This window comes from Chrysoperla carnea, chromosome 1, assembly GCF_905475395.1.
Source record: "Chrysoperla carnea chromosome 1, inChrCarn1.1, whole genome shotgun sequence".
Taxonomy (NCBI): domain Eukaryota; kingdom Metazoa; phylum Arthropoda; class Insecta; order Neuroptera; family Chrysopidae; genus Chrysoperla; species Chrysoperla carnea.
Genome location: NC_058337.1, coordinates 130,043,376 through 130,071,298, shown reverse-complemented (window position 1 = coordinate 130,071,298; position 27,923 = coordinate 130,043,376). Strand labels below are relative to the sequence as shown.

At 28.5% G+C, this 27,923-nt stretch overlaps 1 protein-coding gene across 2 annotated transcripts in view; it reads right to left on the bottom strand.

Annotated features, from left to right (window-relative positions):
• LOC123297333 (filamin-A) overlaps positions 1-27,695 on the bottom strand; it is a 46,296-nt gene extending 18,601 nt beyond the window's left edge. For both annotated transcript variants that reach the window (XM_044878952.1, XM_044878960.1), the window contains exons 1-8: positions 27,539-27,695; positions 22,142-22,362; positions 19,958-20,424; positions 18,713-19,018; positions 9,191-9,476; positions 7,096-7,496; positions 3,434-4,514; positions 2,921-3,088 (exon numbers count right to left, since the gene is read on the bottom strand). In XM_044878952.1, the coding sequence (XP_044734887.1) occupies positions 2,921-3,088; positions 3,434-4,514; positions 7,096-7,496; positions 9,191-9,476; positions 18,713-19,018; positions 19,958-20,424; positions 22,142-22,362; positions 27,539-27,660 (3,052 nt within the window). In that variant the 5' untranslated portion in view covers positions 27,661-27,695. The remainder of the gene's footprint in view (positions 1-2,920; positions 3,089-3,433; positions 4,515-7,095; positions 7,497-9,190; positions 9,477-18,712; positions 19,019-19,957; positions 20,425-22,141; positions 22,363-27,538) is intronic.
• Positions 27,696-27,923: the final 228 nt, after the last annotated feature.

Here is a 27,923-nt window from a genome sequence, read left to right as displayed (position 1 = left end):
ATGACCGGAGTTTGAAGGGGGATTGGATTTGTTACCAAAAAAATACAGGCGCTGTGTATGAGAGACAACGAAGCAGAAACAAAACATTGATCGAAATTTGATATTTATATATTGTTCTCATTTCATTGACACAAAGTGGCGCCAAGTACCACATAAATTGGAAAAATTCATTGCTTCTATGAGAGACTGCAATATTGTCTTTATCAGCAATTTTATTTTTTGCTAGTTAATTGTATTAATATAAGTCTTATCAAATATAATAAATGAGAACTCTACGATTTTTCGACATAAATTTCGATTTTTGCCCCTTTTTCCTAGATAAATTTTTATACTTATTTCGACTACCAAGAAGCATCAGTATGAATTAGCTACAAATAGCGTGTATTACTTGTTAGCAGTTAATTCTATGATTTTTACATTTTTATATGCATTTATTATATAGGTTTTCCCAAAATTTACACAACGAACGATTTCAATATGTTCCTATTTGCATGATCAAGTGTTGATAATAAATTTATAAGGAACATTTTCTAAACTTTTGTTCAAATTCTAACGGTTGATCATAAGCCAAACTCAATTTCTCAAGCGTCATATCTCAAAAACTATTTACGGAGCTGCGGATTATCTTCAATTGTTTCAAATTTAATATACTATAAAAATGTTTGAGTAACTAATGTCAAAAGCTCATAGTTTTTTAATTGAACTGAAAAAAGTCCGAAAATTTTGGAATTTTTCACGAATTACACAGGTAGCACCACTTTTCTTCGATTGCAAAACGTAGTTTCACACTCTTCTAAGAGGTACAAATAACATACCAAAAAATTTGTATTACATCGTGTTACAGAAGACTTTATTGGCGTAAAACAATATGATGAGAAAATTTGATTGTATCAAAATGTTTAAGGTGCACTGCAATAGTAATAATTATAACAAATTATTTTATTGCAAGAGAATAATGTATAATTAAAATTATTATTTTCTGTGTAAAAGCTATTTATTTTAAATATCATGTTTATATAAGTTTTTATAATTTAATGGAATATCGATGTTTTGTCTTTATTACCGCTTAGAAAAGTGTTTATTTTTTATACAGAAACTAAAGATTTAAGTAAAAAATAATAGAAACTTAAACATTTTATAATAATTTAAAGTGTTTTGAAATTCTATGAAGATAAAAAAAATCACTCTCCAATGATATTGATTGAGATTAAAAATAATGGTGGAACAGTCGATTTCTTTACGTTATTAACGAAAACTTGTCAGATCTTCCACCAAAAATAGAAAGGTACCAAAACTAATTTAATATCATAAAAATGTAAAACAATTAACTTAAATTAAAGTTGCCTAAAAGTACAAAAAATAGCATGTGCTAAAATTTTTAGTTCTTGTCCCAATACAAATCAAATTTGAAAATTAATATATAAAAAACATTAACCTTTATGTAAAAACCAAAAACACAAACGAAACATTGTTTTCAAAAATAAAATTGAGCATTGATTCAGTTCAAACTTAAAACTAAACATCTATTTTTATTCAAATTTCTATAAAATTCAGCCTTGTATGAATTCGAAAAAAAAATCAATTCAAATTTCAATTACAAAAAAAGCAATTTGAATCAAAATATCAAAAAGTAATTATTAACAGAAAATTTAAAAAAATCACAGCAAGAAACTTGCACAAGAGTAAGTTATTAAAATTTAGCTTCCTGTACTTATTTTAGGCTTAAAAGTTATTTGCCTTTCTTTAATAACAGGTTGTTGTTGGCTATTTACAAATTTTAAAACAAATTATATGAAAATTTTTACTCAACTAGCGTAAACTTTAAAAACAGATCAGCTTTCTTATTGATTGCTTCTATTTTTTCAAGATTTTGCGAATTAAATAGGGCATTTGACGCAAAATATTAAGTCATTTTTTATCCTCCGGTAAAATCACATAATTATTGAAAAAAAAGTGAAGAACCTATGGGAACCATTTTTTAGTCGTTAAATAAACAATTTACCATGATTTTCCGAAGCTAAAACTATTAGCGCAGTTTGTGAAATGTATTTTAAAGACATAAAAGATTTTTAGTCCATAGAAATAAGAAAATTGGTTAATCAGGATGGTTTTTAGATACGTTAAGCTAATTCTATGTTTTTAAAAATGAAAAATTCCAACCGTTGAAAAAAGACGTGGGCATTATTTCTTAATCGATTTCAAAAGTAAATTTTTATAAAAATTAATAGCAAACAAAAAATTCAATGATTTAAACAAAAAAGGTTAATTAAAAAAAAGAAAAAATATACCATTAATAGATATTAGATAACTTTCACAAAAGTACAAAATCAATATCCTTTCATTTAAAAAAATGTCATTTTCTTTACAATTAATAAATATTACTATAATGTAATAAATTAATTAATAATAAATGTATATGTAAATCACTTTCATTTTTAAATTGATTAATTCAATCAATTAGTAATATTGGCTATCGATTAAATTTATCGTTAAAAACATAAAACAGACAAATTAAAACAAAAATAATAGCGGAAATTAGTCAACCTGCCTTGTTAATTTACTTCTTTTCCTGTTACGGTCACAATTTTTTAAACACAATTTATTCGCTATATTAATTATGCTTGTGTTCGTTTTTACTTTTCTAGTCAAAAATATTTCTACTTTAAATAAAATACTCTACTGTAATATTTTTCTACACCAAAATATTTCTTCCCAATTTTTGTATTGAAATTGAACTGTTTTCAAATATTCTATAATAGCTTAATTATTTTATATTCTAATACATTTCTACTTTATAAGAATTATCCTTTAAATAAAATTTACTCCTAAAAAATTTACTTAAAGAATCAAAGGAAAAAATCTGAATTCTCTTAAAAGAATCAATTTCAGCTAATAAAATAATCAGTACAATTGAACTTACCTGGTACTGTTTCCCCATTAAATCGAATATCAACACGATGTGGTAACGCTTGATGTGGAGTGAATGCAGCTCGGAAACGTTGTCCACCCAAACTTCGTACGCTAGACGTAACACGACCACCTTCGACCAATATTTCCAAATCTCCAGAACCAGCTCCACTCCCATCAACTAAAAACGAAAAATGAAATTTGAATTTTGATAACAGTCCAGCTTTATTTATTGATTAAAAAAAATCCGCGGCGAAATCGTTGTTTGAGAAAAAAGTGGAAAACAGTTTTCTCGAGGTCCCAAATTTGAGAAAATGTTATTTAACCATTTCTGAAAAACATCTCAAGTATCAATGACTTCTGACATTTTTTATCTGAAGCTCCCGGTCTTTTTGTTAATAGTTCAGTCGAATCAGCTATAAAACAATAAGTCCTACTCTGCGATTTTCTGCAATTTCGCTTCAAATTTTTGTCAAAATCAAGAGAGAAAAAAACAGTAATAAATTACAATAAAAATAATACTTACTTTCAAATTCTACAGGTTGCCCAATAATACCATCTGGTACTGGTTGAACTTTAACAGCACGAGCACCAGTTACGCCACTACTGGTTAAACTATCCAAATGACTACTACTAAATAACTTCGAAGTGCTATTAAGTCCACTACTAGTTTTGGTATCCAAATGACTTTGGATCTTCGACGATGAATTATTACTGATTGTTCGAGATTCTTGAATTTTATTCGAACTCACATATTGATTATCATAATTTTGATGTTTAACTGAAGTCGTTACGCCATAATTATTCGAATTTAATTGATTCTCTGCTAAATTAGCCACCGATTCTAAACTTCGATACGATAGTAAATTTTTTGTTTTCTCAATGGCATCTCGTGAATCTTTTCGTAAAACTGAACGATCTGTCGCAAACGATGATTGTACGATAGGTCGTGTATCGACTTTAATATCTTCTTCGGTGTTTATATTTCGAGTTAAAGTACTTGTGTAATGTTTCTTTTCGCTAATGTCTTTATCGTAGACAGTCGTATATGGTGATTTTGTTTTCGTTTCGTAATCCATAAAAATTGGACTTCGAGCCTCTGTAATTCGCATCGAGGATAGTTTCGAAGTGTTTGGACTAGTATCGTATGTGCGTGTTGTTTCGACGGTTTTCTTATAATATTCCGATTGATCTGGACTTTCTCCACCCAATCGATTCCGATAGTAACTTGGACTTTGTGTTGGTGATAAGTTATGTCGTTCAATTGGTGAACTACGATGATCAACTACGTCCGTTGATCGTTGATAACTACTTGTTTTTGTTTGATAATTTTTCGTTGATGATTCCAATTGAACAGGACTTGGACTATTTGAATTATAATTTCTAGAATAGCTTTGGTTTGGACTATTACGATACATATTACTTGGACTAGGACTATTTGATGTGGTATTTGTGAATAATTTGGATGAGGATTGATTGAATAATGGACTTTGGCGGTATGTGTTGCTACTTGGTGAACTGTTACTGGATTTTTTACCACGTTGAGTGCCAACTTTCATCATGAATGGTGAACCTTTTACATCGTAACCATTGAAATAGACATATACCTGGAAATATAAGAAAAACAACCTTATTTTAAATTGTAAACTCACAAATATTTTTGCAAAATTAACTTCTGCCTACTAATTTAGAGAAAGTTGAAGCAGTTGTAGAAGAATTCTCCATTTTTATACTCAATAATACCTTTTTTCGTCGGAAAAAAAAAGGAATTTTGGGAATGTAGCTGACTTTTTTCCAAGTATTTTTTGTTTTCTTGGTCTCAAAGTTTCGGTCTAGTATAACGCTTATGATAAAGAATTCATGGGCGTTGCCTAGGGAGGGAGGCTGAGCGCAATAGTAGCCTTCCCCTTAGAAACTCACAAAAATGATTCAAATCCACTCATTTTCTTTAAAAACGTAAAATTTTACTGAATTCAAAATTTCATTTCACATTCAAACTTTAATTTTTATTGATCAAACTGCATTTCAGGTAAATTAATGATAAAATAGACCTAATTTTTGAAAAACTACCATTTTTCGGGTTTTTCCTCATTCATTAATGATGTTTGTGTAAGCTCAAATTTTGTGTATAATAAGCTCAAATTTTGTGTATAATCCCATTAAATAAAAATTTATGGGTTTTATGGTTTCAGATAACTAAAAAAATTGCTCCCACTTGGGAAATTCGCCCCTACCAACTTACAGGATCACTTCAGCCACCATAGGTATTTCAATACCTCTAAGTATAGAATTTGTTTTCTTATAATAATGCTAACTTAATTAATTAACAAGATAACTTTGCGAAATAAATTTTTCTGACAAAAAAACTAATTTTAAGAATTTTATTTGTATGTAGTTCACAAAATTTAATAAAATACCACTAATTAATTGAATGCTTTAGTATGCCAAATTTAATAAAATACCACCAATTAATTGAATGTTTTAGAATTCCAAATTTAATAAAATAGTTCCTTAAAAAAGGTTTTCATAAAAACATGCTAACAATTTAACACCAAAGGAATAACAAAATAGTTTCCTAACATTAAAAATGAATTGTGTGTTTCAATTTACATAACATAGGGTTTTTCATTCTGTACAACAAAATTCTACAAGGATTCAACGATTCAAACATAAAGAAGGATTCATTTATGATATAATTAGTTCAGGCATAATAAAAACACATATATATCACTGTATTCAGTATTGTACAAAGAGATATATGTACTTTAAATGTACCTTTTAGCGTCTAGCCTTATACCTTTTGAACCATGATATCAAACCACAGAGTATAAAGTTAGCATTAGGAAACAGTTCAGCTCTGTATACCTGCATAACCTGTGATGGTACACACAACTTTGTAAGGGTTGAACAAAACTATTCAGGTTATTTACATTCAAATGGGAATAGAGTATGTATCTGAACTACAGATTGTCTTCTCATCTATTACTTGCAAATTAGAGTATCACGAAATAATTTTAAGTTATTGGAACGAAAAGTAATGATTACTAAAAAGTTATTTAACAAAAATAAACCTTAAAGTAAATATAAAACACTTTGTATATCTGCACTGAATTTTCTTCCAGTCATAGAAATTAGATGACAAATATTTAAAGCTAGACTAGAAAGGCTAGCAAAAGGAAGGAATCATCTAGGGATGACAGTTCTACCGGTACCAGCGATTAAATTTAGAGGTAGATAGATCTAAATCTAGAAAAAGTAGAGGTTGGTACATGGATATAGCATAATGTTCTAGCTTTTGCAATCGAAGGGTTGGTAGATGGATTGGAAAGATTGGTAGATGCACAAACTTAAAAGTAATCACAGGAAATTGAGCTGTAAGGGAGAATTTCGGAAATTTAAGGTTGTAAAGAGTAGTACAGGGAATGAAGGTTTTTTGAACTGGCTTTATACCGATAAAATAATGAACTTTGCTAAAAATTGAAAATGTTCCAAAGACCTAAACTAACAGAGCATACTTTAAAACTCCGTGGATATATCTCTATCCAGTAACAAGTAGACATGCCAGTGCATCACGATTATTGCAGAGGCTGTCACAGTCAGAAGAAGACGAAACGATGTCTCATCTTTTCTGCCCCTCCTCTGCTCTTACTATGAAAAGATGGACTCTCTTCATCCAGTATTTCTTTCATGATCTCTCAAAGAACCTGAAGCCAGTAGACGTCAAAGTACTCCGGCTTTTTTCCGGCATCACAATTGATTTTATGGTCTAGATGTACCCCACCCCACGACAACCCCTCTTACCTAACCTAACAAAGCCTACCAATGACTGAAAAGTGGAGAAAAACCTGCCACAAACATCCGAGTTTCACGATGGTATCGAGAAACGATAGACTATATCTCTGACATCTACCGCTTTTCACACCCTTTCGTGTTGTATAAACTTTGCGTTTTGCACTAACGAATTGAAAAGATTAGACAGACAATGCCGTTGAAGGATTAGTCAGTTAATCAAAACCCCCCCCCTCCCCAAATGATAATCATTCTTCAAATTATTCAATGGATATTCTGACATATGACCTCCAGATTCCCAAATGTCATGTTCGGGGATACTATGATTTAATGATATTTTACCTGGAATATTAAGCCCGCCGTCAAAAATACGAACTTGTTCATGAAAATGTTACTTACCCTATGTTTTCCATTATGTTTCGGTGTAAAATGTAACTTATAATGATGATCATCAACTTTTTCCACTCGAACATGAGTCGATCGTTTATCATGCACCACATCAGCATAAACTTCACCAACTACACCTGCCGCAGTGGTATCCACTTCTAATACATGTGGTAATAATGGTAAAGCACCTTCAAATCCTGATACATAAACACCACGTGTATCGAAGACTTGACATGTGAATGGACCACCTTGTATATGTTTTCCTTGGTATGTGATTTCAATACGCCATTCACCAGCTTCGTCTGGTTTAAATGTTGCACTATTTGTACCGTCGATGGTTTGTAATGGACATTTTAATGGTCGATTGTGTGGGCTATATGCGGTTACTAGAATATCTTCTTTCTTGGGTGCACCTGTGCAGAAAACATAACATGTTTATCGTTTTTGATATATCTAATTAAACCTTTCAATTTATTTGCTTATCAAGTAAGTACTAGTATTCCAGCTTGGTACTTTTTCATCTACATATACTTGAGTTGTTTTATAGAGGCCAACTTTTTGAACTTGAAAGTGTGTTTTCTAAAATTTAAAATAAATATAAATATTTTAAATCCGAATTAAAAGATCGAAATAATGAAATTAAACTTTGTGCTTTAAAAATGTACTTTGTTTTTTTAAATGTTGACCTCGATAAAACAACTCAAACAAAGATTCAAAATACTTCTTCGATCTATTAGATACTCAAGGGAGGCTATTTCTGTGCAATTTTTACCAAATTAAGCTCTACTTATAAAGCATTTGAAAAAAAATTACTATTCGGGTTTGAAAAGTATGGCCCAAATTTAGTAGGATTACAAACTTGGTTTATCAAAATTGGATAAAATTCGGATGTGATAAAGCAAAATTAAATTTTGTGGATTCTGATGACGTCATAAAGTTAAAAAATTCAATTTTTTTAATAACACAGGCAAATTTGATCCGATCTTATTGGAATTTTTTTTGAAACCCACTAATTTTGGGTAATTCTTTTCAGTTGTGATGTAAATTTTTCGCTAGCTATCACTTATGTGCTTAATTCCGGGACCAGGTCTCCACATTCTTGAAACCTATTAGAGCTAGGTTAATTTTCATCACAAATTTGAAAAGTATGACCCAAATTTAGTAGGATAACATACTTGGTTTATCAAAATTGGATAAATTCGGATGTGATAGAGCAAAATTAAATTTTTTGGATTCTGATGACGTCATAAAGTTAAAAAATTCGATTTTTTTGATAACACAGGCAAATTTGATCCGATCTTATTGGAATTTTTTTTAAACCCACTAATTTTGAGTTATTCTTTTCAGCTGTGATGCCAATTTTTCGCTAGCTATCACTTATGTGCTTCATTCCGGGAACAGGTCTCCACATGATTGAAACCTATTAGAGCTAGGTTAATTTTGATTCTGATGACGTCACAAAGTTAAAAATTCAATTTTTGAAGTTATACTTCTTTTGGCGCGTTTGGATGAGAGTGAATTTGTGAGCTGCGCGCGCACGAACACCATGATGAAGTTAGCCACAGAATTGAAATAATAAAAAAATATATTTTCAACACTGAATATAGTTACAGTACTGAGTGTTCATACTATACACTACATAGTACTTATATCCCTGAGCCAGTTCAAGTCGATGGTTGTGAAATATAGTATTCATATGAATAATTAATTTTGAATGAAAGAAGTATAACTTCTAACGCGTGTACATAAGTACACACACTCTTTTTTTTGATAACACAGGCAAATTTGATCCGATCTTATTGAAATTTTTTTTGAAATTCACTAATTATGGGTGATGTCACTTCAGCTGTGATGTCAGTTTTACGCTAGCTATCACTTATATACTTAATTCCGGGACCAGGACTCAAAATTCTTGAAAACTATTAGAGTTAGGTTAATTTTCATCACAAATTTGAAAATTAAGACCCAAACTAAGTAGGTTACTAAACTACTTGGTTTATAAAAATTTCCAATATGTTTTATTTTGGAATGAAAGACCAAAAGTAAAACTGCTCGTCTATTTAAGACTTTTATCAAACCCTGCAAACATATTTATGAACATATTTACCTGTCGCATTCACCAACACTTGTACAAGTGAACCTAAAGCGCATGGTGCCATTCCAGGTGGTGCAACTTCAACCAATGGTGGTAAGACACGGAAGAAATATGATGTTGGTATCAATTCATTATCATAATATAAAACAATTTCATGCATTCCAATTTTTAATGGTGTATATTCACCATGGCCACGATTATGTTGACATATATGATTACGGTTATCTGGTGATTTGATTTCAATACGTAGCGAACTATATGATAGATTATTATCTAATAATTTTACAGCGTAGCTCATCTATAATTGAAAATAATTAATTTTTAATATAATTGAATCAAATTGAAAAAAATTAATTTAAAAAACATTATGATCAAGTAATTTCAAGTAAACAAATAAAAAAATTGCTTGTGTATTTTTATTGTGTATTTCCCGGCATAATTTTCAAAATATTGAATATTGAAAATTTTCTATAATAATTCAACTTTCGATATTTCGAAAAACAAGGCAGTCTACATTCATAAAGTTATAATTAAATTCATCATCCAAGTTGAAAATAAGGCAAAAGTAATTTGCCAAGCTGAAAATTTTACCACATATTCTTTGAGTAAAAGTCTAGTTTGAGTAAAAAGTTTTGAGTCGAACATTTGAATCGAACATTGTTGTCATGCTCATTCATCTTTAAAGATACAGTACCTGGATGACCGAGCTTTGCTCGGTATTTTTTGAGTTAAAAAGAAACAAATTTTATCACTAATATAAGAACAAATACCAATTTGAATGTTCCGGTAATGAATTTTATTTCGATATACATATATCACACCAGCTACAATCAACAAAACTGACATAGCCTAAATTTTCATTTTTTCCTAAAAACCCAGATATAATTACGTTTTCTAAAAATAAAGCCTATCTAGATCAATTTTTCGCCCCAAAAACCACCTGCATTTTCAATTTCATGAAAATTGTTGGAGATGTTTACGAGATTCCTGATATATATATATATATATATATATATATATATATATATATATATATAATTCTACAAAAACAGATTTCAATATCTTTTTTATTATTTACTAGCTGTGAACTACCCGCTTTGCTGGGCAACATCCCCCCTTGCACCCCTCCCTCCACATTTCCTTGCGTGGGATAACAGTTTTGTAATGTACACGTCATGCTCTTTTATTTGATACCACACTTAGGTATATTTGTAAATATTCGATAGGTCCTTCCCACTTTCTCGCTACACCTTTCTACCCTCCGAAGGTTAAAAGTAGATAAAAACAATAGATCTTTGAAGCTGGTTGTATATCGTGTCAATATTTTATCTTAATTGATGCACAACTTTTTTAGTTTCTGAAGCATATCCCTTTCAACCCCTATTTCAACCCCTTACTCTACTATAATATGGATGTATTATACATAAAAACCTTCCTCTTGAATCACTCTATCTATTAAAAAAAACCGCATCAAAATCCTTTGCGTAGTTTCAAAGATTTAAGCGTACAAAGGGACATAGGGACATAGGGACATAGGGACAGAAAAAGCTACTTTGTTTTATAATATGTAGTGACTGTAAAATAATCCTCTCAAAATGGGTAGCTTTAAATATTTATGTTTTAAATAATTTGAAATTTTTTAAATTTTCTATATTCAATTAGAAAATAATTAATAATTCATTAATTTTATTCCATTCTTTCAAGTGACTAACGCCTAGCGCGATAGGATACCGGAATTAAATTAAAAATTATGTCAATGCGGTTAATAGCAGGAAATTGGAAAAACCATTTAGAAAAATAAAACCCTCTACTGAATAATTTTTTTTTTTTTATATATTATTCTATTTAAAAATTTTGATAAGCTATGTTGTCTAATTAAAATATTATTATTTTTAAGTTTACTGCTTTATTAACTGTTTCGATTCTCTCCAAAATATTAAATATTACGGTAAGTTTAACAAATTTTCTTATTTTTTGAAATTTTTGATGTCCATTAATAATGAAGTCTTAAATCGTAGTTGAAGGGTGTAGTTCATTAGCTAATCAGACTTGGCTATTTCAAATAATGTAGAACTTAAAAAAAAATTTTATTATAAAATTTCTTAAGGACGTACGAGCGCCAGGGCAATTTTGGATAAAAGGCTTGATTTTTTATTATATGAAATTGGACTAAGTCTAAATCAATTCTGAAAACTTTTAGGGGGGGTGGCTTTACCCGATTATTAAAATAAATAAATGACTTCAAATGTAGGCATAATTAACATTGGTCTTATTAGTGTGCGTGTCTGTCTGTCTGTCTGTCTGTGGCATCGTAGTGCCTAAACGGATGAACCGATTTTGATTTTTTAGAGAGTGTCTTTCGCTATGTTTCAAGTGCGACCTTAGAGTTCCGTACCCGAAAAAAACTAAAAAATTGGCGACGATCTTCAAAATGCTTTAAGGAAAAAGGTAATTTAATGGAGAGTGTTCTTATATATGTTTCAAGTGAGAGTTTGGGGTTCCGTACTCGAAAAATTTGTCTGGATTTTTTAAATTTTGTAAATTTCACTTGTTTAGTAATTTAGTTCCAAATTCTTTATTTATTAAAACCTGTAAAATGACTATGGTTGTTTCGGGAGTTCTACGACTCGGGTCATCGTTGTTTTATAAGAACGTAGATGGATATATTCATCAAAAAAAGCACTTTTCTAAATAATTATTAATTTTTAATCATTTTTTGATTGTCATTGTACATTAAATTTTTTCTTTCGTTTAGAAAATTAAATCTTGATTTGTGGTAAATAAAAATGGATGATCTCAAAATTAAAAGAAAACAAAATGATATCCAAAAGTTAATTGAAATATTTAAAATCATAAATGAATTAAAAACTGCAAATGCAATAAATTCTAACACAATAATAAACACACTAATTGAAATAGGAAAATTAGCTGGAGAGATATCATTTAACAACAAAGACAATGAATGTATTCGAAATAAATACGGATTCATTCAAAGAACTAACGAAACTCAAATCAGAATTAATAATAGTGGTATTCATTTTAAAAAGTTACATCAATTTAACCACACATTATCAGTAGTAAGTGAACAGGAATATGATTCAATGTTCAACGATTTCGAAAAACAACAGATTACTAATAATTTATTGAATTTACAAAGTATAATTGCTCATATCTTAAGTGAAGAAAATCAATTTCCATCCGATGAATTAGAAAAACAGATGAGAATATTAAAATTACATTACAATCCAAACAAACATCAAATATTGTATCTTATAAAATTCTCCAATCAAAGATACCAAAAAATTGCTCTTAGAAAAATTACTGAAGAGCTTAATTCATTTGACAAAATTGATTTAACTGAGAATGATGATTTATATTACTTAGCAAGAATATTTATAATCATTGGAGAACTGTTCCATGAAATTATTGAAGATGAAACTATTCAAGCAAAACCTGACTTATGTAGTGCATTAAAATGTTTAAATAATACCAGAGATTTGTTTATTCATCTCCATAAACCAGTGCAACATTTTAAAGAAAATAAAGAAGACATGGAAAATCTCATTTTAAAAATAAAAATAGATATATTAAAAATTATTTATATTAACAAAGAAAATAATACGTTTTCATTAAATTTGAACGATTGGAAAACTGCAAAATCATTAACAACGAATACAAAAAAATTAAATGCAATTATTAAAATAAAACCTAAGAAATTAGTTGAAAGCTCTAGCAATTTTAATTGGAATTTTATTAAAGAACCTACAAAATTATATAATAAATTAATAAACATAGTAATTCTTGCTGCTGATGCTTTTAATAAATTACCAAAACCTGGCGAATCATTAAATAAGTTAAATTTAGATTATCAAGATATCAGAAAGAAAATAATCGAAGAGTTAGGCAACCATTATCGAGAAAACTTTCAAAAATGTATTGCAGAAATCAATCCTTGTTACCAAGATAATATAATTGAGAACCAATATTTTTATTCTCCAGAAGTTGTTCAATATATTAAACTAATCGATGAGAACAATGAGCGTTTTGTTGAATTAGTTGCAAAGGTTAAATCGTATCCAGAAACTCTATTAATAGGCAAGGAATTAATAAACGACCTTTCTAATAAATTGAAAAAAGAACGCGAGAAAATAAAATGTATTAAAAAAATTGAAGTTAATGAAGAAAATAATATCAAAGAACTAATAAAATCACGTTTGAGACTTAAGTGTCTTTCGGATAAAATTTTTTTCGAATTAAGTTATTTAAAAGAAATCGAACAACGAAAATTTAAAAGTAAAAAAGACGAATATATTATGGATCATATCGTCACGTTACTAGGGCAATATGTTAGAGAATCGGAGGATATCTATTATAGTAAATTAATAAAGGTCGAAGAATTTATTTCACCGATTCCAACACAAGTTAGTTATGAAGCTGGCATTTCATCAAAAAAAATCAGATCTGGTGAATTAGCACATGATATATTTTCTTTAAACAGAAAATCTTTACAAAAACAAATTGAGGACAATATTTTACCTGCAGAGAAACAATTTAAAAGTATATCTCAAATATATGAACTACAATATTCAGTTGATAAAGACATAACTGAATCTATTCTAAGATGCTATAAATTAGGATTATGTTTTGGTACTCTGAAAATGTACCATGAAGGCATTAAATATATAAAACAGGGTATCAAATATTTTGAAAAAATTAATACAAAAGAATATTATTTATCACAAATGGAAGAATTGATGCAAACATCTTCAATATTAAACATAAATGAGAAGTATTTTAGTTTTATACAACTATTAGCCAATTTTTATATTCAAATAGAGGAATACGCTAAAGCTTACGAACTAATCAAACCAATTTATGAAAAAATGGAATTAATAAAAGACCCAAATGATTTAAGTCCAGATTATTTTACTTTTGTGGTTGGCATATGTGGAATAATCGTATCTTATTGTTATTATTATCATCTACAAGACAATAATTATGAACAAATTGTAAAGCAATGTGAAAGATTTTTAAAATTATCAAGTGATTCAAATAGTCAACATCATTTGTTCACAGTTTATGTTTTATTAAAGAAATACAAAGAAGTAGAAGAATTAATTGAGTCTGCTTTAAACGATTCAAACGATTCGATTGCAAAATTTGATTTTTTACATTTACAACAATACATATTAACAACACAACCAATTGAAGATCCAATAAAATTCTTAAATAAACATAAATTGATTGGGTTAAAAATGAATCAAATATTCGAAAATGATAAAAGAGAATTAAGAGAAAAATTTGGTGATGGATATATGAAAAATTATTTAAGTATCCTTCATAGAGAAACATGTTTAATTCTTTTTAATTTAATATTACTTGGCAAAAATTGTGATATAATATTTTTGAAATTGCAAATACAAGAACTTGAAGAAAAATTAAATACTTTTATTAATAATTTAAAAATAATTAATTCGGATATATTACATCCATCATTACATTGTATTTATGTAAATTTAATTGGTATTTTTTTTAATATGGTTAAATTAAAGTGTTCTGAAAATGAATTGAAGGAAATCGTAAAAAAAGCACATTATTATTTTAATAAAGTTGATATTTCTTCTAAAGATCACAAATACAAATGTACGCTTCATTTAGCTAATATTTATAAAGAATCAGTTATAAATAATATTATACCAAGTATAAAAATTGAAAAACGTATAAAATATTGGAAACAAGGATTAGAAATTTTAAAACCATTTAGTAATGACAATCATTTAATTTTATCTGATATGTACGTAGATTTTAAAATGACTCTAAGCTTTTTATATTTTTATCTTGCCGAGAAATATATTTTGTGTTGTCATTTAAAAAGTAAACTATGTGATAAATATGCGTTCGAAAATTATTGTAAATCATTAGAATGTTTTGAACAACAAAAACTTGAATATTTAAGTCATACAAAATATTCGAATGATTTAGAATTGCTTCGATTATTTTGTAAGACCTATGATGTCGTTGCTACTTGCTATCAAAGGAAAACAATTATAAATTGGACAAATGGAATTATAGATCATGAATCATTACCTAAAGCCATATTTTTTTATAAAAAAGTTGTGGAAATTATAAATAGGCAAATCGAAAAAATAAAGAATAATGATATGAAGGTACCTGATCGAAATGAAATTATTGCGAAACTGGAAGAAGATAAATATTCAAAAGAAATTTGTATACAAAAACACATTCATTTACAAAACCAGTTATTAAATGGCTTAGACACAAAATCATACTATATGATATTTGAGCATTTAGTTGATATTTATATTTATTGGGGAAGATTTAACCAATCAATGGAATTAATTGATTTTTTTTTAAAGAGTGCAAACGATATTAATTATATATTTAAAGTTTTTATTTTAATATGTAAAATAAATAAAAAGACTCTAATCGAACGGCCATCGATACTCATAAATATATATAAACATTATTTGGTACAAATGTATTACTTATTAGTAAATGACGAACAAATTATAGGTGATAGATTAATGACATTACATCTCGACATTATATTTTTGGAATTGAAATTACTTCAAGCAAAAGTAAAACTTATAAGCAACAATTATGATCTGATCTCTTTAAAATTAGAAATAATACAACTTCAACAAAAATTTCAGTTTTTAGTTAACAGTCTAAAAAAAATTAATATAAAAATATATGAACCATTAAGTCTCGTTTATTTTAATTTTATTTCTGTTTTTTGTAGTATGGCTAAGTTTTCTGAAAATGTACTATAGAAGAAATCACATTACCACTGAGATACGAGTTTCTTATTAAGTGATCCTGGCGTGATATTTGTATATAAGGAGTTACTTTAAAGAAGATATCCAACAAGATATGTCACATTTGAGAGTTCTGAATTATTTTTTTTAAAATCGCGATTATATACTGGCTAGACTTGCTTCTATCCATAATTTAACGGGTTGTTTAAATCATTCTAACCAATCCGAACCAATTACTTTCATTATATATTTTATATGTATCCCTATATTTTTTATATTTACCATCTATGATCATAATTTTGAACCATATATTTAAGATTTCTGTAAAAATTTTTAATAATAAATGAATTTAAATAAATTCATGGCCATCTTTTCAGATATACTCAATAAATTATGTCTATTTTACACTTTAAAAAATTTGGAAAACGGTTGACCCTGCAGGTCATCCCTGTAACTTCCCGCTAAGTATTGACTCATAACGTGTAAAAAATTTTATCTCTTCTGATGTTATATCCACTCGCATTTTATTGTAATTAGATGTGATCTTAGACTAAAATCTGATTAAATTTTTTACTGATTAAATCTGATTAATTTATAAAAATCATTTTTATCGCTTTTTTTCGACAACGGTATAATACGAACAAACAAACCGATTACGACCGACTTGGTGGCGATCGATGTAGTTTTTACACGTTGAGAGCTGATTAGTTTTTGAAATCTATCGGTAGTTCTCTGAGCTCAAAAATGAAGATGTTCGATGCTTTTGAGCTTCTAGCTCAAAAATTTCATAGACGTTTGATAAAACACTATTTTTTAAATTTTCAAATCGCGATAACTTTAGAATGAATAAACCGATTTTCACGCGGTTGGTGACATTCGACGCAGTTTTTGAAGCTTCATGAAGAATTTTTAAGTTTTAATTGATAGAACAAAAACTTTTGATGTTATTCCGAAAAAACGCTTTTTTGGGTTTTCTTTCGTCAACGATAACTCACGAACGAATCAACCGATTTTGACCGGACTGATTAGTTTTTGGTCGGTTTATCGATACAGCCGTTTAAAAGTTATTGAAAAAAAACCACTTAAAAAAAATTTTTTTTTGCAGTTTTTTTGAGATTTCTCGAAATCTATCTGTTCGAATCGGTCCAAATCTAAGTTTGTTCAATCCCTTTCGAATGGCACCAACCGCGATCAAATCGGACAAGCCGTTCAAAAGTTATGAGAGGTTTACATACATCCACACACACACATACACACACACACACACATACACACACACACACACACACACACACACTCATACATACATACAGCCATACAGACACCCTCGCGGAAGTAGTCAGGGAAGCTTCCTGACATCTTAAAACGTCGAGATCTGATGAAAACTCAATTTTGGCAAAACGGGGTGAAAACAATAACTTCCCTATTTTCTTAGCATGAAGTTAAAAAAATTGAAAGCTGCGCGTATATTTATGCTGTGTAAAACAATCCCTTCGAGTGTTATGGAAGGGGGATAAGTGAGATCAAGAGAGCTGGAGGCTATAGAGCGGTGGTTGTTACTTTTTAACCCAGGGAAGCAATGGAATATGAAGCTAGTAAGCTTGTAAAGATGAACGAAAATTTTGTTTATCAAATTTCGATTTAAGGTCTAATTTTCTTGATAATTACTCAAATCAATTAATAAATTAATCGAACGAAAAAGCACTTAGAAATAAAAGCATGACGTAATCGTTGTATTAAAAAATAATTTTATCTCTGTTATTTTTTTAAATTTTTATTTAAAATAATGAAATATAGAATCTCATAACTAAAAAATATTGTTTTAATAAAAAAAAAAAAGCAAAAAATTATGTTTTCATCAATTTAAAATGGAAAAATGTGTTTACTTAAATTTGGCAGCAGATACTTTGTTCTATACATTTTGCATGGAACAGAGTGGGAGGGACAAACCCCCATTGCTTTTCTTAACAACCTTAAGGGGTAATATCCAGTTAGAATTTTCAAAGAATCAATTTTTTAAGTATATTCTCTGAAAATTCTAAGTTGATCCGATAAATATTCTCGAAGATAAACGCATAAAAAAAAAAAATTAATTAATCAGCATTTTCAAAGTCGGCGAGCAAGATTTCTAAGAAACGGCTCGACCGATCGGTTTCGAATTTTTACACAATCTCTTTAGATGTTTTGCTCAGATTTTAATGGAAGGAATAAGATTTCTGAAATTATTTCAATATTTTAGACCAATTCGAAGTTGAAAATTTATTGAATAATTATTTTTTTTGTGGATGTTGCCATTTGTCAAAATTCATAATTTTGACTATTTATTCGATTAATACCTGTATTCATCTATTAACTAAAGAATTTTTTTGGATTTTTTCATTTAAAAAAATCCAAACCAGAGATATGGTACCATATCAAATTTTTGAAACCGAACAACGGGATCTTAAAAGTGAAGAAATGTTCTGTCCTATATGTATACGTTTTTTATATTTATGTAAAATAGATGGACTTCTTAAGGAAAAGTCATAAAAAAGTTACTTTTTGCTCTTGCAACTGGATATACACCCTTAAAAAAATAAGTTTTGTATTTGCATTCCCCCTAAAAATGAATCGATGCATGTTTTGACATTTTATGATTTTCTCTTAAAAACTATTTAAAAAATCATTCTGTATAACCCACATAAGTACACAAGACAAAATGTTTACATAATATTTTTGATTAATAAAATAAAATAATAATAATAAGTATACTAACCGGTTCACCCACACGTGCTGATGTCGAATCCAAATGTACTTTAATTAGATCATGCATTGGAGGTCGTTCTGGTACCCATTGATAGTGTGCTGCATATGCCATCACACCTAAATGTTCAACATTTTTATCGGCCATATCGCGTGCACTTAATATTGGACGTACACCCAAACGTTCACCAGCTGTAATACCCTTATTTAGATTATCTTCCCAATGTGAAGGATCTGTACGCATTGTGTCCGGTTGTGGAACATTTCCACCTAATGAACGTACAATTTCAGCTAAAACTTTACCATCATTCCAATCAGTCTAAAAAAAGAATCCAAGATTATGCTTTGTATAAGAATTAAAGGCAACGATACTTTTATCCGAGTGCTTAATTTTATAACTCCCAAAAACCGCGAAAATTATTTTAATTATTGAAAATTTTAATTGCCAACTTGGGGGTAATTGTCAACCAAAGGGGTGAGGCCCAAATAAACCCAATAAGCTACTAATTCTTACGCTACTACTAATCGGAGAAAAGCACTTTCTTTTCATTAGTCTCTCTTAACGATAAATAGCGAATTGAATGTTGCAGGTTCTGACACTTATTTTGGGGTCAACCTTAAGAATATGTCCTCAAACGGATATTTCAAAATTCAACTTATTTTTAGAGATACAGCAGATTTTCTGGTAACGAAGTTCGAAATGATCACTGTGTACTTCGAGCTTCTGTTGCTTCAAAAGATGGCAAAATAGCTCGGTTTGCAGAAATAACTTTGCAAAACATTGCATATGAAGAAAAAGAAGGCTCAATGTAATCTGTGATCGCCGATTAATCCAAAAAGAGTAATTTTATTATCCGAGTTTATCTACCGGAATTGTCTCTCAAATTTAAAACGCGCTTTTCTTGAAACTACATTTTTGGAGGTGGTTGACATGATATCTCAAGTTCTACTTGACGGATTTCTTCGAAATTTGGTGGGAACTTCCTTATAAATCTCTCGATCGTATTTTTTATTTCATATCGATGCCATTTTGTCAATTTTTTTTTTGTTTTGACCTAGGTTCAGACGATAGACGACATCTTTACTAATTAAGAATTTTTCAAATTCTTAAGAAGTATAAGACCTCGAAAGTTCGAAGCACCTCGCATAAGAAGTATGAGACCTCGAAAGTTCGAAACACCGGTGTTTCATAGTCACTTCCTACTTTAATTTGTGATGTTTGGGTTTAAAAAATAAATTTGAAGCATAATTTACTTACCGTAAAACCATTGATCGGTTTCTTCAATCGTGAATTTACCCATCGTAACGTTGCATAAAATCCTGGTGAATTTGGTTTCATAAAATATGATAAATACGTCATACCACTCAACTCATCCAACCACGGAGATGCTAAATATTCTGGTTCTAGTACAGCTGGTATACCCAAATCGTTTTGTGCCACAGACATAGCACGTCGACAATTCTCCACTGAATTATTTTTATTCAGCGAACGCCAATGTGGGAATAAGCCAGGCTGGCAATAATCTACTAATGCTGATAATAGTATACCAGAATTCCAATCTGTCGTTAAATTATGTACTTCACATTCTGGTAAAACACCTTGTAACCATGCTAACATTAGCTTGCGTGGTGGGAATTTGGATCGACCGATTTGATAGCGGACAATTAGTGACCATATTAAACCGAGGATTAATTTGAGATTACCATTTACAATATCGACATTACCTAAAACATAATAGAATTTTAATTAACTCAAAAATTAAGTATGAACGTTTAAGAAAAAATTACTGGATTGAAATAAATACGTTTACTTGGATATTCATGTTCTTACAACAAGTACTTAAATATTTCTTGCGTCAATGTTCTCAGTACTTAATTCAAGAAAGTAAGTATTTGAGTGCTTAAAAATTTTCTTGAACCAAGAAAACACTTACTTGCTACAATAGTAAGAACATTACCCGACTGCGACGCAAAGGAGAGTAATGTGTTAAACAGTCTAGGTATATATGTTTGTTCCTTTCTGCCTCTCTAAAAATCAAACGCGTGGACCGATTTTAATGGTTCTTACGTAAATTCAAACTTCAAAGTGTAAAATAAATAAAAAGTACATTTAAAATATCAAAAATCGCGACTACTAAGAGGTAAAAAATATAAATAAAAACAGAAAAGAAAATAATAAGTCCAGAAGTCTACATATAGCGACTTTAACAGTCGAGACCCATTAAAAATCAAGTTGGCCTCAAATCTTCCCAATAATGAATCCCAACTGTAAAAGGGCATGACATGTTGAGTCCCGGACTTTTTTTTTCAATTTTTATTTAAAGGTCATTTTTAAACAATCGGGAAAAAATACTCAAAACTCAAAATAGGTTTAGGTATCACTTTTGTAAGGGATAAAGGTGATACCTAAATATATCTAAGGACCTGACTTTGCAAATTAACCTGACAATAAAGTAATTGCAAGCCGAGATTATGGAAATGAATACTATGTGGCTCTCAAAAAAGGGTTTGGCAAAAATTAGGGCAATTTATCTATAGTAAGCATATTTTATTTAAGTTTTTGGTTGCATTTTAAAATAATTTAATCAGATGTTATTAAATTTTTTTTTTTTGAAATTTGCAAATATTCTCATGTCGTATGTCATAAATTTATTATTGTTTTAAGAACAAAAATTAATAAACATTTTTTTTTATTGTTTCAAGGTTAATTACAGGTACAAAAATATAATTACATATATATTTATTTGTAATCGTCATTTTTTGAAATAATAATAATTACAAATTTATTATTACAATTTTTTACACACGAGCATGAGAAAAAAAATTACATAACTATAATTTTTTTTCATTTAATTCAGAAAAAAATCATTTATTTTTATGATTATTCAACAAAAAAATTAAATAGTGTAGGCGTGAGTTTTGTCATGTAAAAATCTCAAACCTTATACTTATAATCCCAATACTTATTAGTCGTTTTAAGGACCCTTCAAATACTTGAAAAACAAATTACACTGGTTGCAACTCCAATCTATAGTGAAAAATACCTTCTCCAAAGTTTAGAAACTATTATGAACTATTTTAAAATATTGTAAGCATAAAGTCTGCTACAGAAATCGAAACTTCCCACGTAGTTTTTTGACTTTATCAAATACCAATTTTTTTTCTTTTTTTTATGTAGCTACATTAATTTATTTCGTCTCATTCCAAACTTTATACGACTTACTATACTGCTAGCCAGAAAAAATTTTTCGAAAACGGGTCAACTACCCTAAAATTCATTTTGGGAACTTTCCAGTTAAATAACAAAGTTTACATTATTTCTTTATTTTCAGGGAAAGAATAACTGATTCCGTTTCGAGCTAGTAATCTAAGCGAATTATTTCTGTTATCTTTTTTAACGCATCCAGCGCCTGGACTAAAATAAAATATTATTTTAACTTACCAATGTTAACAAGTTTAACACCATCTTTTTCAATTGCATTTAATGCCGCTGTTACATTTTCCAAATATTGATGTTGATTCATTGGACGTTTATTATATGAGGGTCGCATTGGACGACCCTGTAATGATTCAACTAATATACATAATCGTACACCTGTACATAGGTCAGTCGATAGATCATGAACACGTTGGTCTTGTGGTAAATGTTCGTTAACCCAATTTCTGCAAAACGTCAAAAGATAATTATTATATTGATAAGGTAGTATGAGTGCCAAGGTAATTTCAGATTTGGGGCTGAAATTATTTTTACCTTATTTTCAACTTTGATGATGAATTTTGTTAATAACTTTATGAATGTAGACGACAAATAAGAGTAAAATTTTTCGATATCTGCCTTGGTTTTCGAAATATAAAAAGCTAAATTATAAAACAAATTTTCGATATTTGGAAAATTTCTCCAGATATCGAAAAATTTTATTCTTACTTTTCGTCTGATATTATCAAGTTATGACATAATTCGCCATCAAAATTGAAAATATACATTTTTTTTAAGTTTTGTCCCCACTACCGTGCTCATACATTCATAATTAGTCGGGCACAACGGGATTTTTTTGTTTTCAATTATTTTTTGAGGTTTTAACTTTAATTTAAATAGTTTTTTTCTAAGGTGCAAAACTATATAATTTTAAGAATTCTCTTAAATTAAATTCATGGGTGGAAAAAAAGTTTATAAAGAAAAGCGGTTTACCAAATGAAAATGATTAAAGCTACAATTGAATTTCCCTTTACTTTATCAATTTGAAATTTGGATATGTTATAGGTATTCATATTCTACCTGCCCTGAGTAGTAATCCTTCTCAAGAAAATGCATAGCATTCTTCAGATAGCATTGCAAAAGTAAGAACGAGACTTTTAAATTTGGAATCCTCAAACGGAAAAACTAATTTGGGTTGTACCATTTCAACTTATTCAAATTACAAAAACATTATTATACAACAAGAATAAATTTTCTTTTCAAATTATTATTCAATAGTTCTTTTATTTTAAATATGTTGTGATTTATCACCGTTATGGTCATTTTCAACATTTTTCAATAAAAACTAGTTTTTTCTTATAAAAAACAAGCAAAATGCATTTATATACATTTGTGATATCGAATGCGAAAGTAATTTAAATTTAGAACAAAAACAATACGTGATACTATGAATGAAAGTATACATGCAGATATTTTTCACTTCCTCATATCAAGCTTGTCTATTCACCTCGAAAAATGGAACCGAAAATTCGAAAATAACTTTTAAAAAATATCCGTTCATGCGTGCATGCATATATATGTCACCAAATTTTGGATATTTTTGAAGTAAGGGTAGCGGGTTCGATTCCCGCCGTCGCTACAAAATTAATTTAATTAATTGTTGCGATAGGCTTTAGCAGTGCATGGTATATACATGAAAGAGGTGCACTAAGCCTCTGAAATTGAGGAGCTGATAGATGAAATTATCAGCGGAAAGGTGGTAAAACACATATATGGTATCACAATAGGCTCTATGGCATAAGTGTGTGTCAGCCAATATAACCCAACCTAACCTAATGGATTTGCGTCAGCAATGCTACGTCATCATTATCATAAGCATCGTCAGCAATATGCTATGAATATAGCAACAGATAAAACACCGTAACCTAGAAAACTAAAAATTTTTTTAATCGAAAAAACGACACCTATATGTAATAATAACTAAAGCTTTACAGTTAACTACCAACTAAGTGGTTCTGACCTTTGATAGTTTCTGATTACTGTTCATAAATGGTGATACTTATGACCATCGTGGGATTTAATTTTTTTTTTAAAGTAATTTTGGTAATTTGTGCTATAGAACTATATTTTCCCTCTTGCTACGATATCGCGTTCTCTCTCACTCCGATAAAAATACCTTAATTGAAAGTATAGAAATTGTATTTTTACAATCTTTTCTGGATTAATAAAGACAGCAATTTGAATATTTGATTGATCAGGAAGATATTAATTTGGCTTCTAAAGATCTTATACAACTTGTATTTATTTATTTAAACAATAAAAATATAATTAATGATTGTATTATTATTATTAATTTATTGATACATTATTTGTAAACAGTCATTGTAGTAGTCCATAAACAGGATTGAGGCTAAATATGGCTGCTATACGGAAGTCAAATAATAATAACACTTAATATGTATATTTTATATTATTTATTTTATGTCTAAGTGTAATTAGTTTTCTTTCACTTCCATAAATTTTTATTGATATTTAAATTTTAATAATTCTGCATAGACTAGATGATATAGGTGCTGTAATCATCTCAGAAAGTATTGACTATGAAAAATCCATACTAATCGATAACTATTTTCAATCATAATTACCGAAGTTGCTGGTTTGTATTACTTATTGATTTACTAGCCCCCGACTTACAAAGAGAGTTGTTATACAACTTTAGCGCGTGCCTGTGTGTCTGACTGTGACATCCTTAACGGATGAACCGATTTTGTTTTAAAGTTTTTTTTTGTTTAAAAGGAAATTTGAACAAGAATCTTCTTAGTTACGTTTCAAGAGATAGTTTAGAATTCCGTCTTCGATAAAAATAAATAAAAGAGTGATGATCTTCAAACGGATGATCAGATTTTCTTGAAACATAGCCGAGAGTCTCAATCAAATTACCATTCAGACAAAAAAAATTAATTCAACCGTTTCGTAGCTACGATGCCACAGGCGAATCGATCATTTCTGGTTTTGTGTCGGAGGTTTCTTTAAATTTTTAATTTATGTGTTATTAATTATACGATAAAGACATTCGAGCTACGATAAATGCATATATATACGTTATAAATATCATCGTAAAACATAGAATTATATACTAAAAGTTACTGACCGGAACTGAAGAATAGGAAAAAAAGTCGTTATCAAATTAAAAGATCCCCTTCTTATTATGTTCATTCGATCATAATGACCAGATAATAAAAATATAATCATTTTTCTAATAAAAAATACTTCTACTATTGTATTTTTTTATTTTATTTTTTTACGACAACGAACTTATGCAGTAAATTTTTTGTATTTTATCAAGAAAATTAAAAGATCTTTATCAGGTCATTGAACGTCTAATTATATACTTATTAGTTGGTTTTTTGTTATAATTATTATAGTTTTAAATTGATATCAAATACCTACTGTTCGAGGTCAATACGACAATTGACGAATTAAATATATAGATTGGTAATAAACACAGAGTAAATCAGTAAGAATAGGTCGAGCTCAATTCTAATAGAAATGATTTTTACACAGGAAAATAAAGTATGAAACTGATAAGACCTTATTCGATTTTCATTTGTTTTCAAGGTACAAAAATTTACATATTTTAATATATCATGAAAGAAAATTCGATATTAATTTATTTTTTACAAAGAGATTAATGGAGAATTTTAAAATCGAGTTAGTCGCTTAAAATTAAATTTGAATTTGTAAATTTATTTATCTTCATTTTCGCATATTAGATAATCTAGAAAAAATAGAGATAAAGAAATTTAAAAATCCGGATTTAATTTTAATTTTAATAATTAATTTTGAGGCATAATGTTGGGATTAATTTTTTTGTGTATACATACTTACATAATATTGGTTTCAATTTTATTATTATCGTATTAAAAATATTTTCTGCAATATTATGTAAGCTTTGTAAAATATTTTTTATTACCTATAAATAAATATTTTTGATTTTGTACTTAATTTATTTTACCGATTATTTGATTTTACCTGAATTCAACAAAACTTTTATTATACGTAGTATTAAATTTTCATTATTTATAATTTTTTTTACAAAAAAGGGACTGAGGTCTTCAAATTACTTTCAAAAATAAAAATTTTTTCGAAAAAATTTAAAAATTGCTTTTATTTTAAATTTAGATATGATTATTTCAATAACCTGAGTAATATTAGCCTTTTTCCTCTGAAGATTAAAAAAAGATCCTCTAGATGGCAGGATATATTTGTACCCCCCCCCCTAGTGTTACCATCTAGCGGATCTTTTTTTAATCTTCTGAGGAAAAATGCTAATTTGAGTGAGATAATTCAACGCGTTCAAATCTCTGAATCCATTTGGATTATACTGTTTTACAGATAAATGTTCAGATACAAAGCTTAGCTTCGAATTTTTTTTTCGATCTGTGATTAATAAAAGAAAATGAACCGACGCTTTTAAAAATTTGGTAAACGAATCACTGACTACAGCCCTAAAATATTTCTTAAAATTTTTGTACTTATTTTGTTTAAATACCAACAAAATTCTATATTTTTAGAAAATGAATAACATAAAATTTTTAAAACTTTTTCTTTACTGACCTAATGATCCATATTTAATTAAAAAAACAGTATAGACTATACTTAAAATAAATTTTTAATATTTATAGCAGCATATATCATGCAATTACATGTTAATGAAATTCAAACACCATGAAAATAAATTGATAATTCAGGACAAACGCAATTTAAGAAAGCAATTCTTTATTTATTATTATTATTATTATTTATTGTTTTAACAAGACATAAAAATTTCACTTGTTGTATTAAATAAAATTTTACTCTAATTCGCATGCATTTGATATGTTATGAATATAAACAAACTATTTATTAATTTGATCAACTACAATAATTTTTGAAAAGTATTTATTAAATGAACTTGTTCACGAAATTTAAAATATTTTTTTTGTTTCGGCACATAAAGAGTGACAAGTCAAAATGTTTTATAGACGTAGTCCGATACAATAGGGTATTATCGTTAGTCAAAAATAAATTATAAATTTGAAAAAAGTTAAAATTTATGTAAAAATATTCTTAAATATTCTGATTTCGAGTCAAAAAAGCACATTTTTCATTCAAAATATTAAAATTAAAAATCGTAATTTTTAAACTGTATATCACGTGACCTAAAACGCGGGCAAGCCTTGCTGTGATGTCATATCGGTATGAGCCATAGACCATCAATTAGTTCAGTGTAGACAGCAGGGTATAATATATCCATAGATAATAAGTATTTATATTTATTATAATCAGATGTCTACGAATATATCTGTCAAACTTATTTGTGTTATTTCGTATAATGATAGCGATATTACGTCATCAAATTGGATGCCCGCGTTTTTGACCGTTTAAAAAAGGATTAATATTTAATTTAAGTTTTTGGCGCAAGAAAGCGTGTGTATTTGTCCGAAATATATTTTTGGTGGCTTTTTATTATCAAAATCAACATTTTGAGGTTTTTTTTCAAAAATAGTAGAATACCCTATTTGAGAAAGCTCGTCAAAATTTATAATACATTTTTGAAAGAAAAGTACTTAATATGCTAAATGCTATATTATTTTTAGTTACCTGAATGTATTTGCTTGAATCTCCACCCAAAGATCTTCATTTCCTTTAATTTGCATACCACGTGCTGCATGACCTTCAGGACTACGTGCCAACAATCCACTGTGTGAAATTTTTGCTTCCATTATTATAATATTTAAATAGATTTTTGTACAATAGTATCACTGAAAAAAATCAAAAAAAAAAAATTAAACGTTATTATCTATGCTTGAAAAAAAATTTTTTTTTAATTTTATTTTAATGTCTGACTAATCAATTTAATTTTCTCATTATCATTAATTATACCTTTACTTAGTATTATAATATGTTTAATGTTTATTGAAGGGATTTACAGAGTGGATCAGAATAAGCTTCGATCGTCTTGATTAAAAATTATGAAACTAACAAC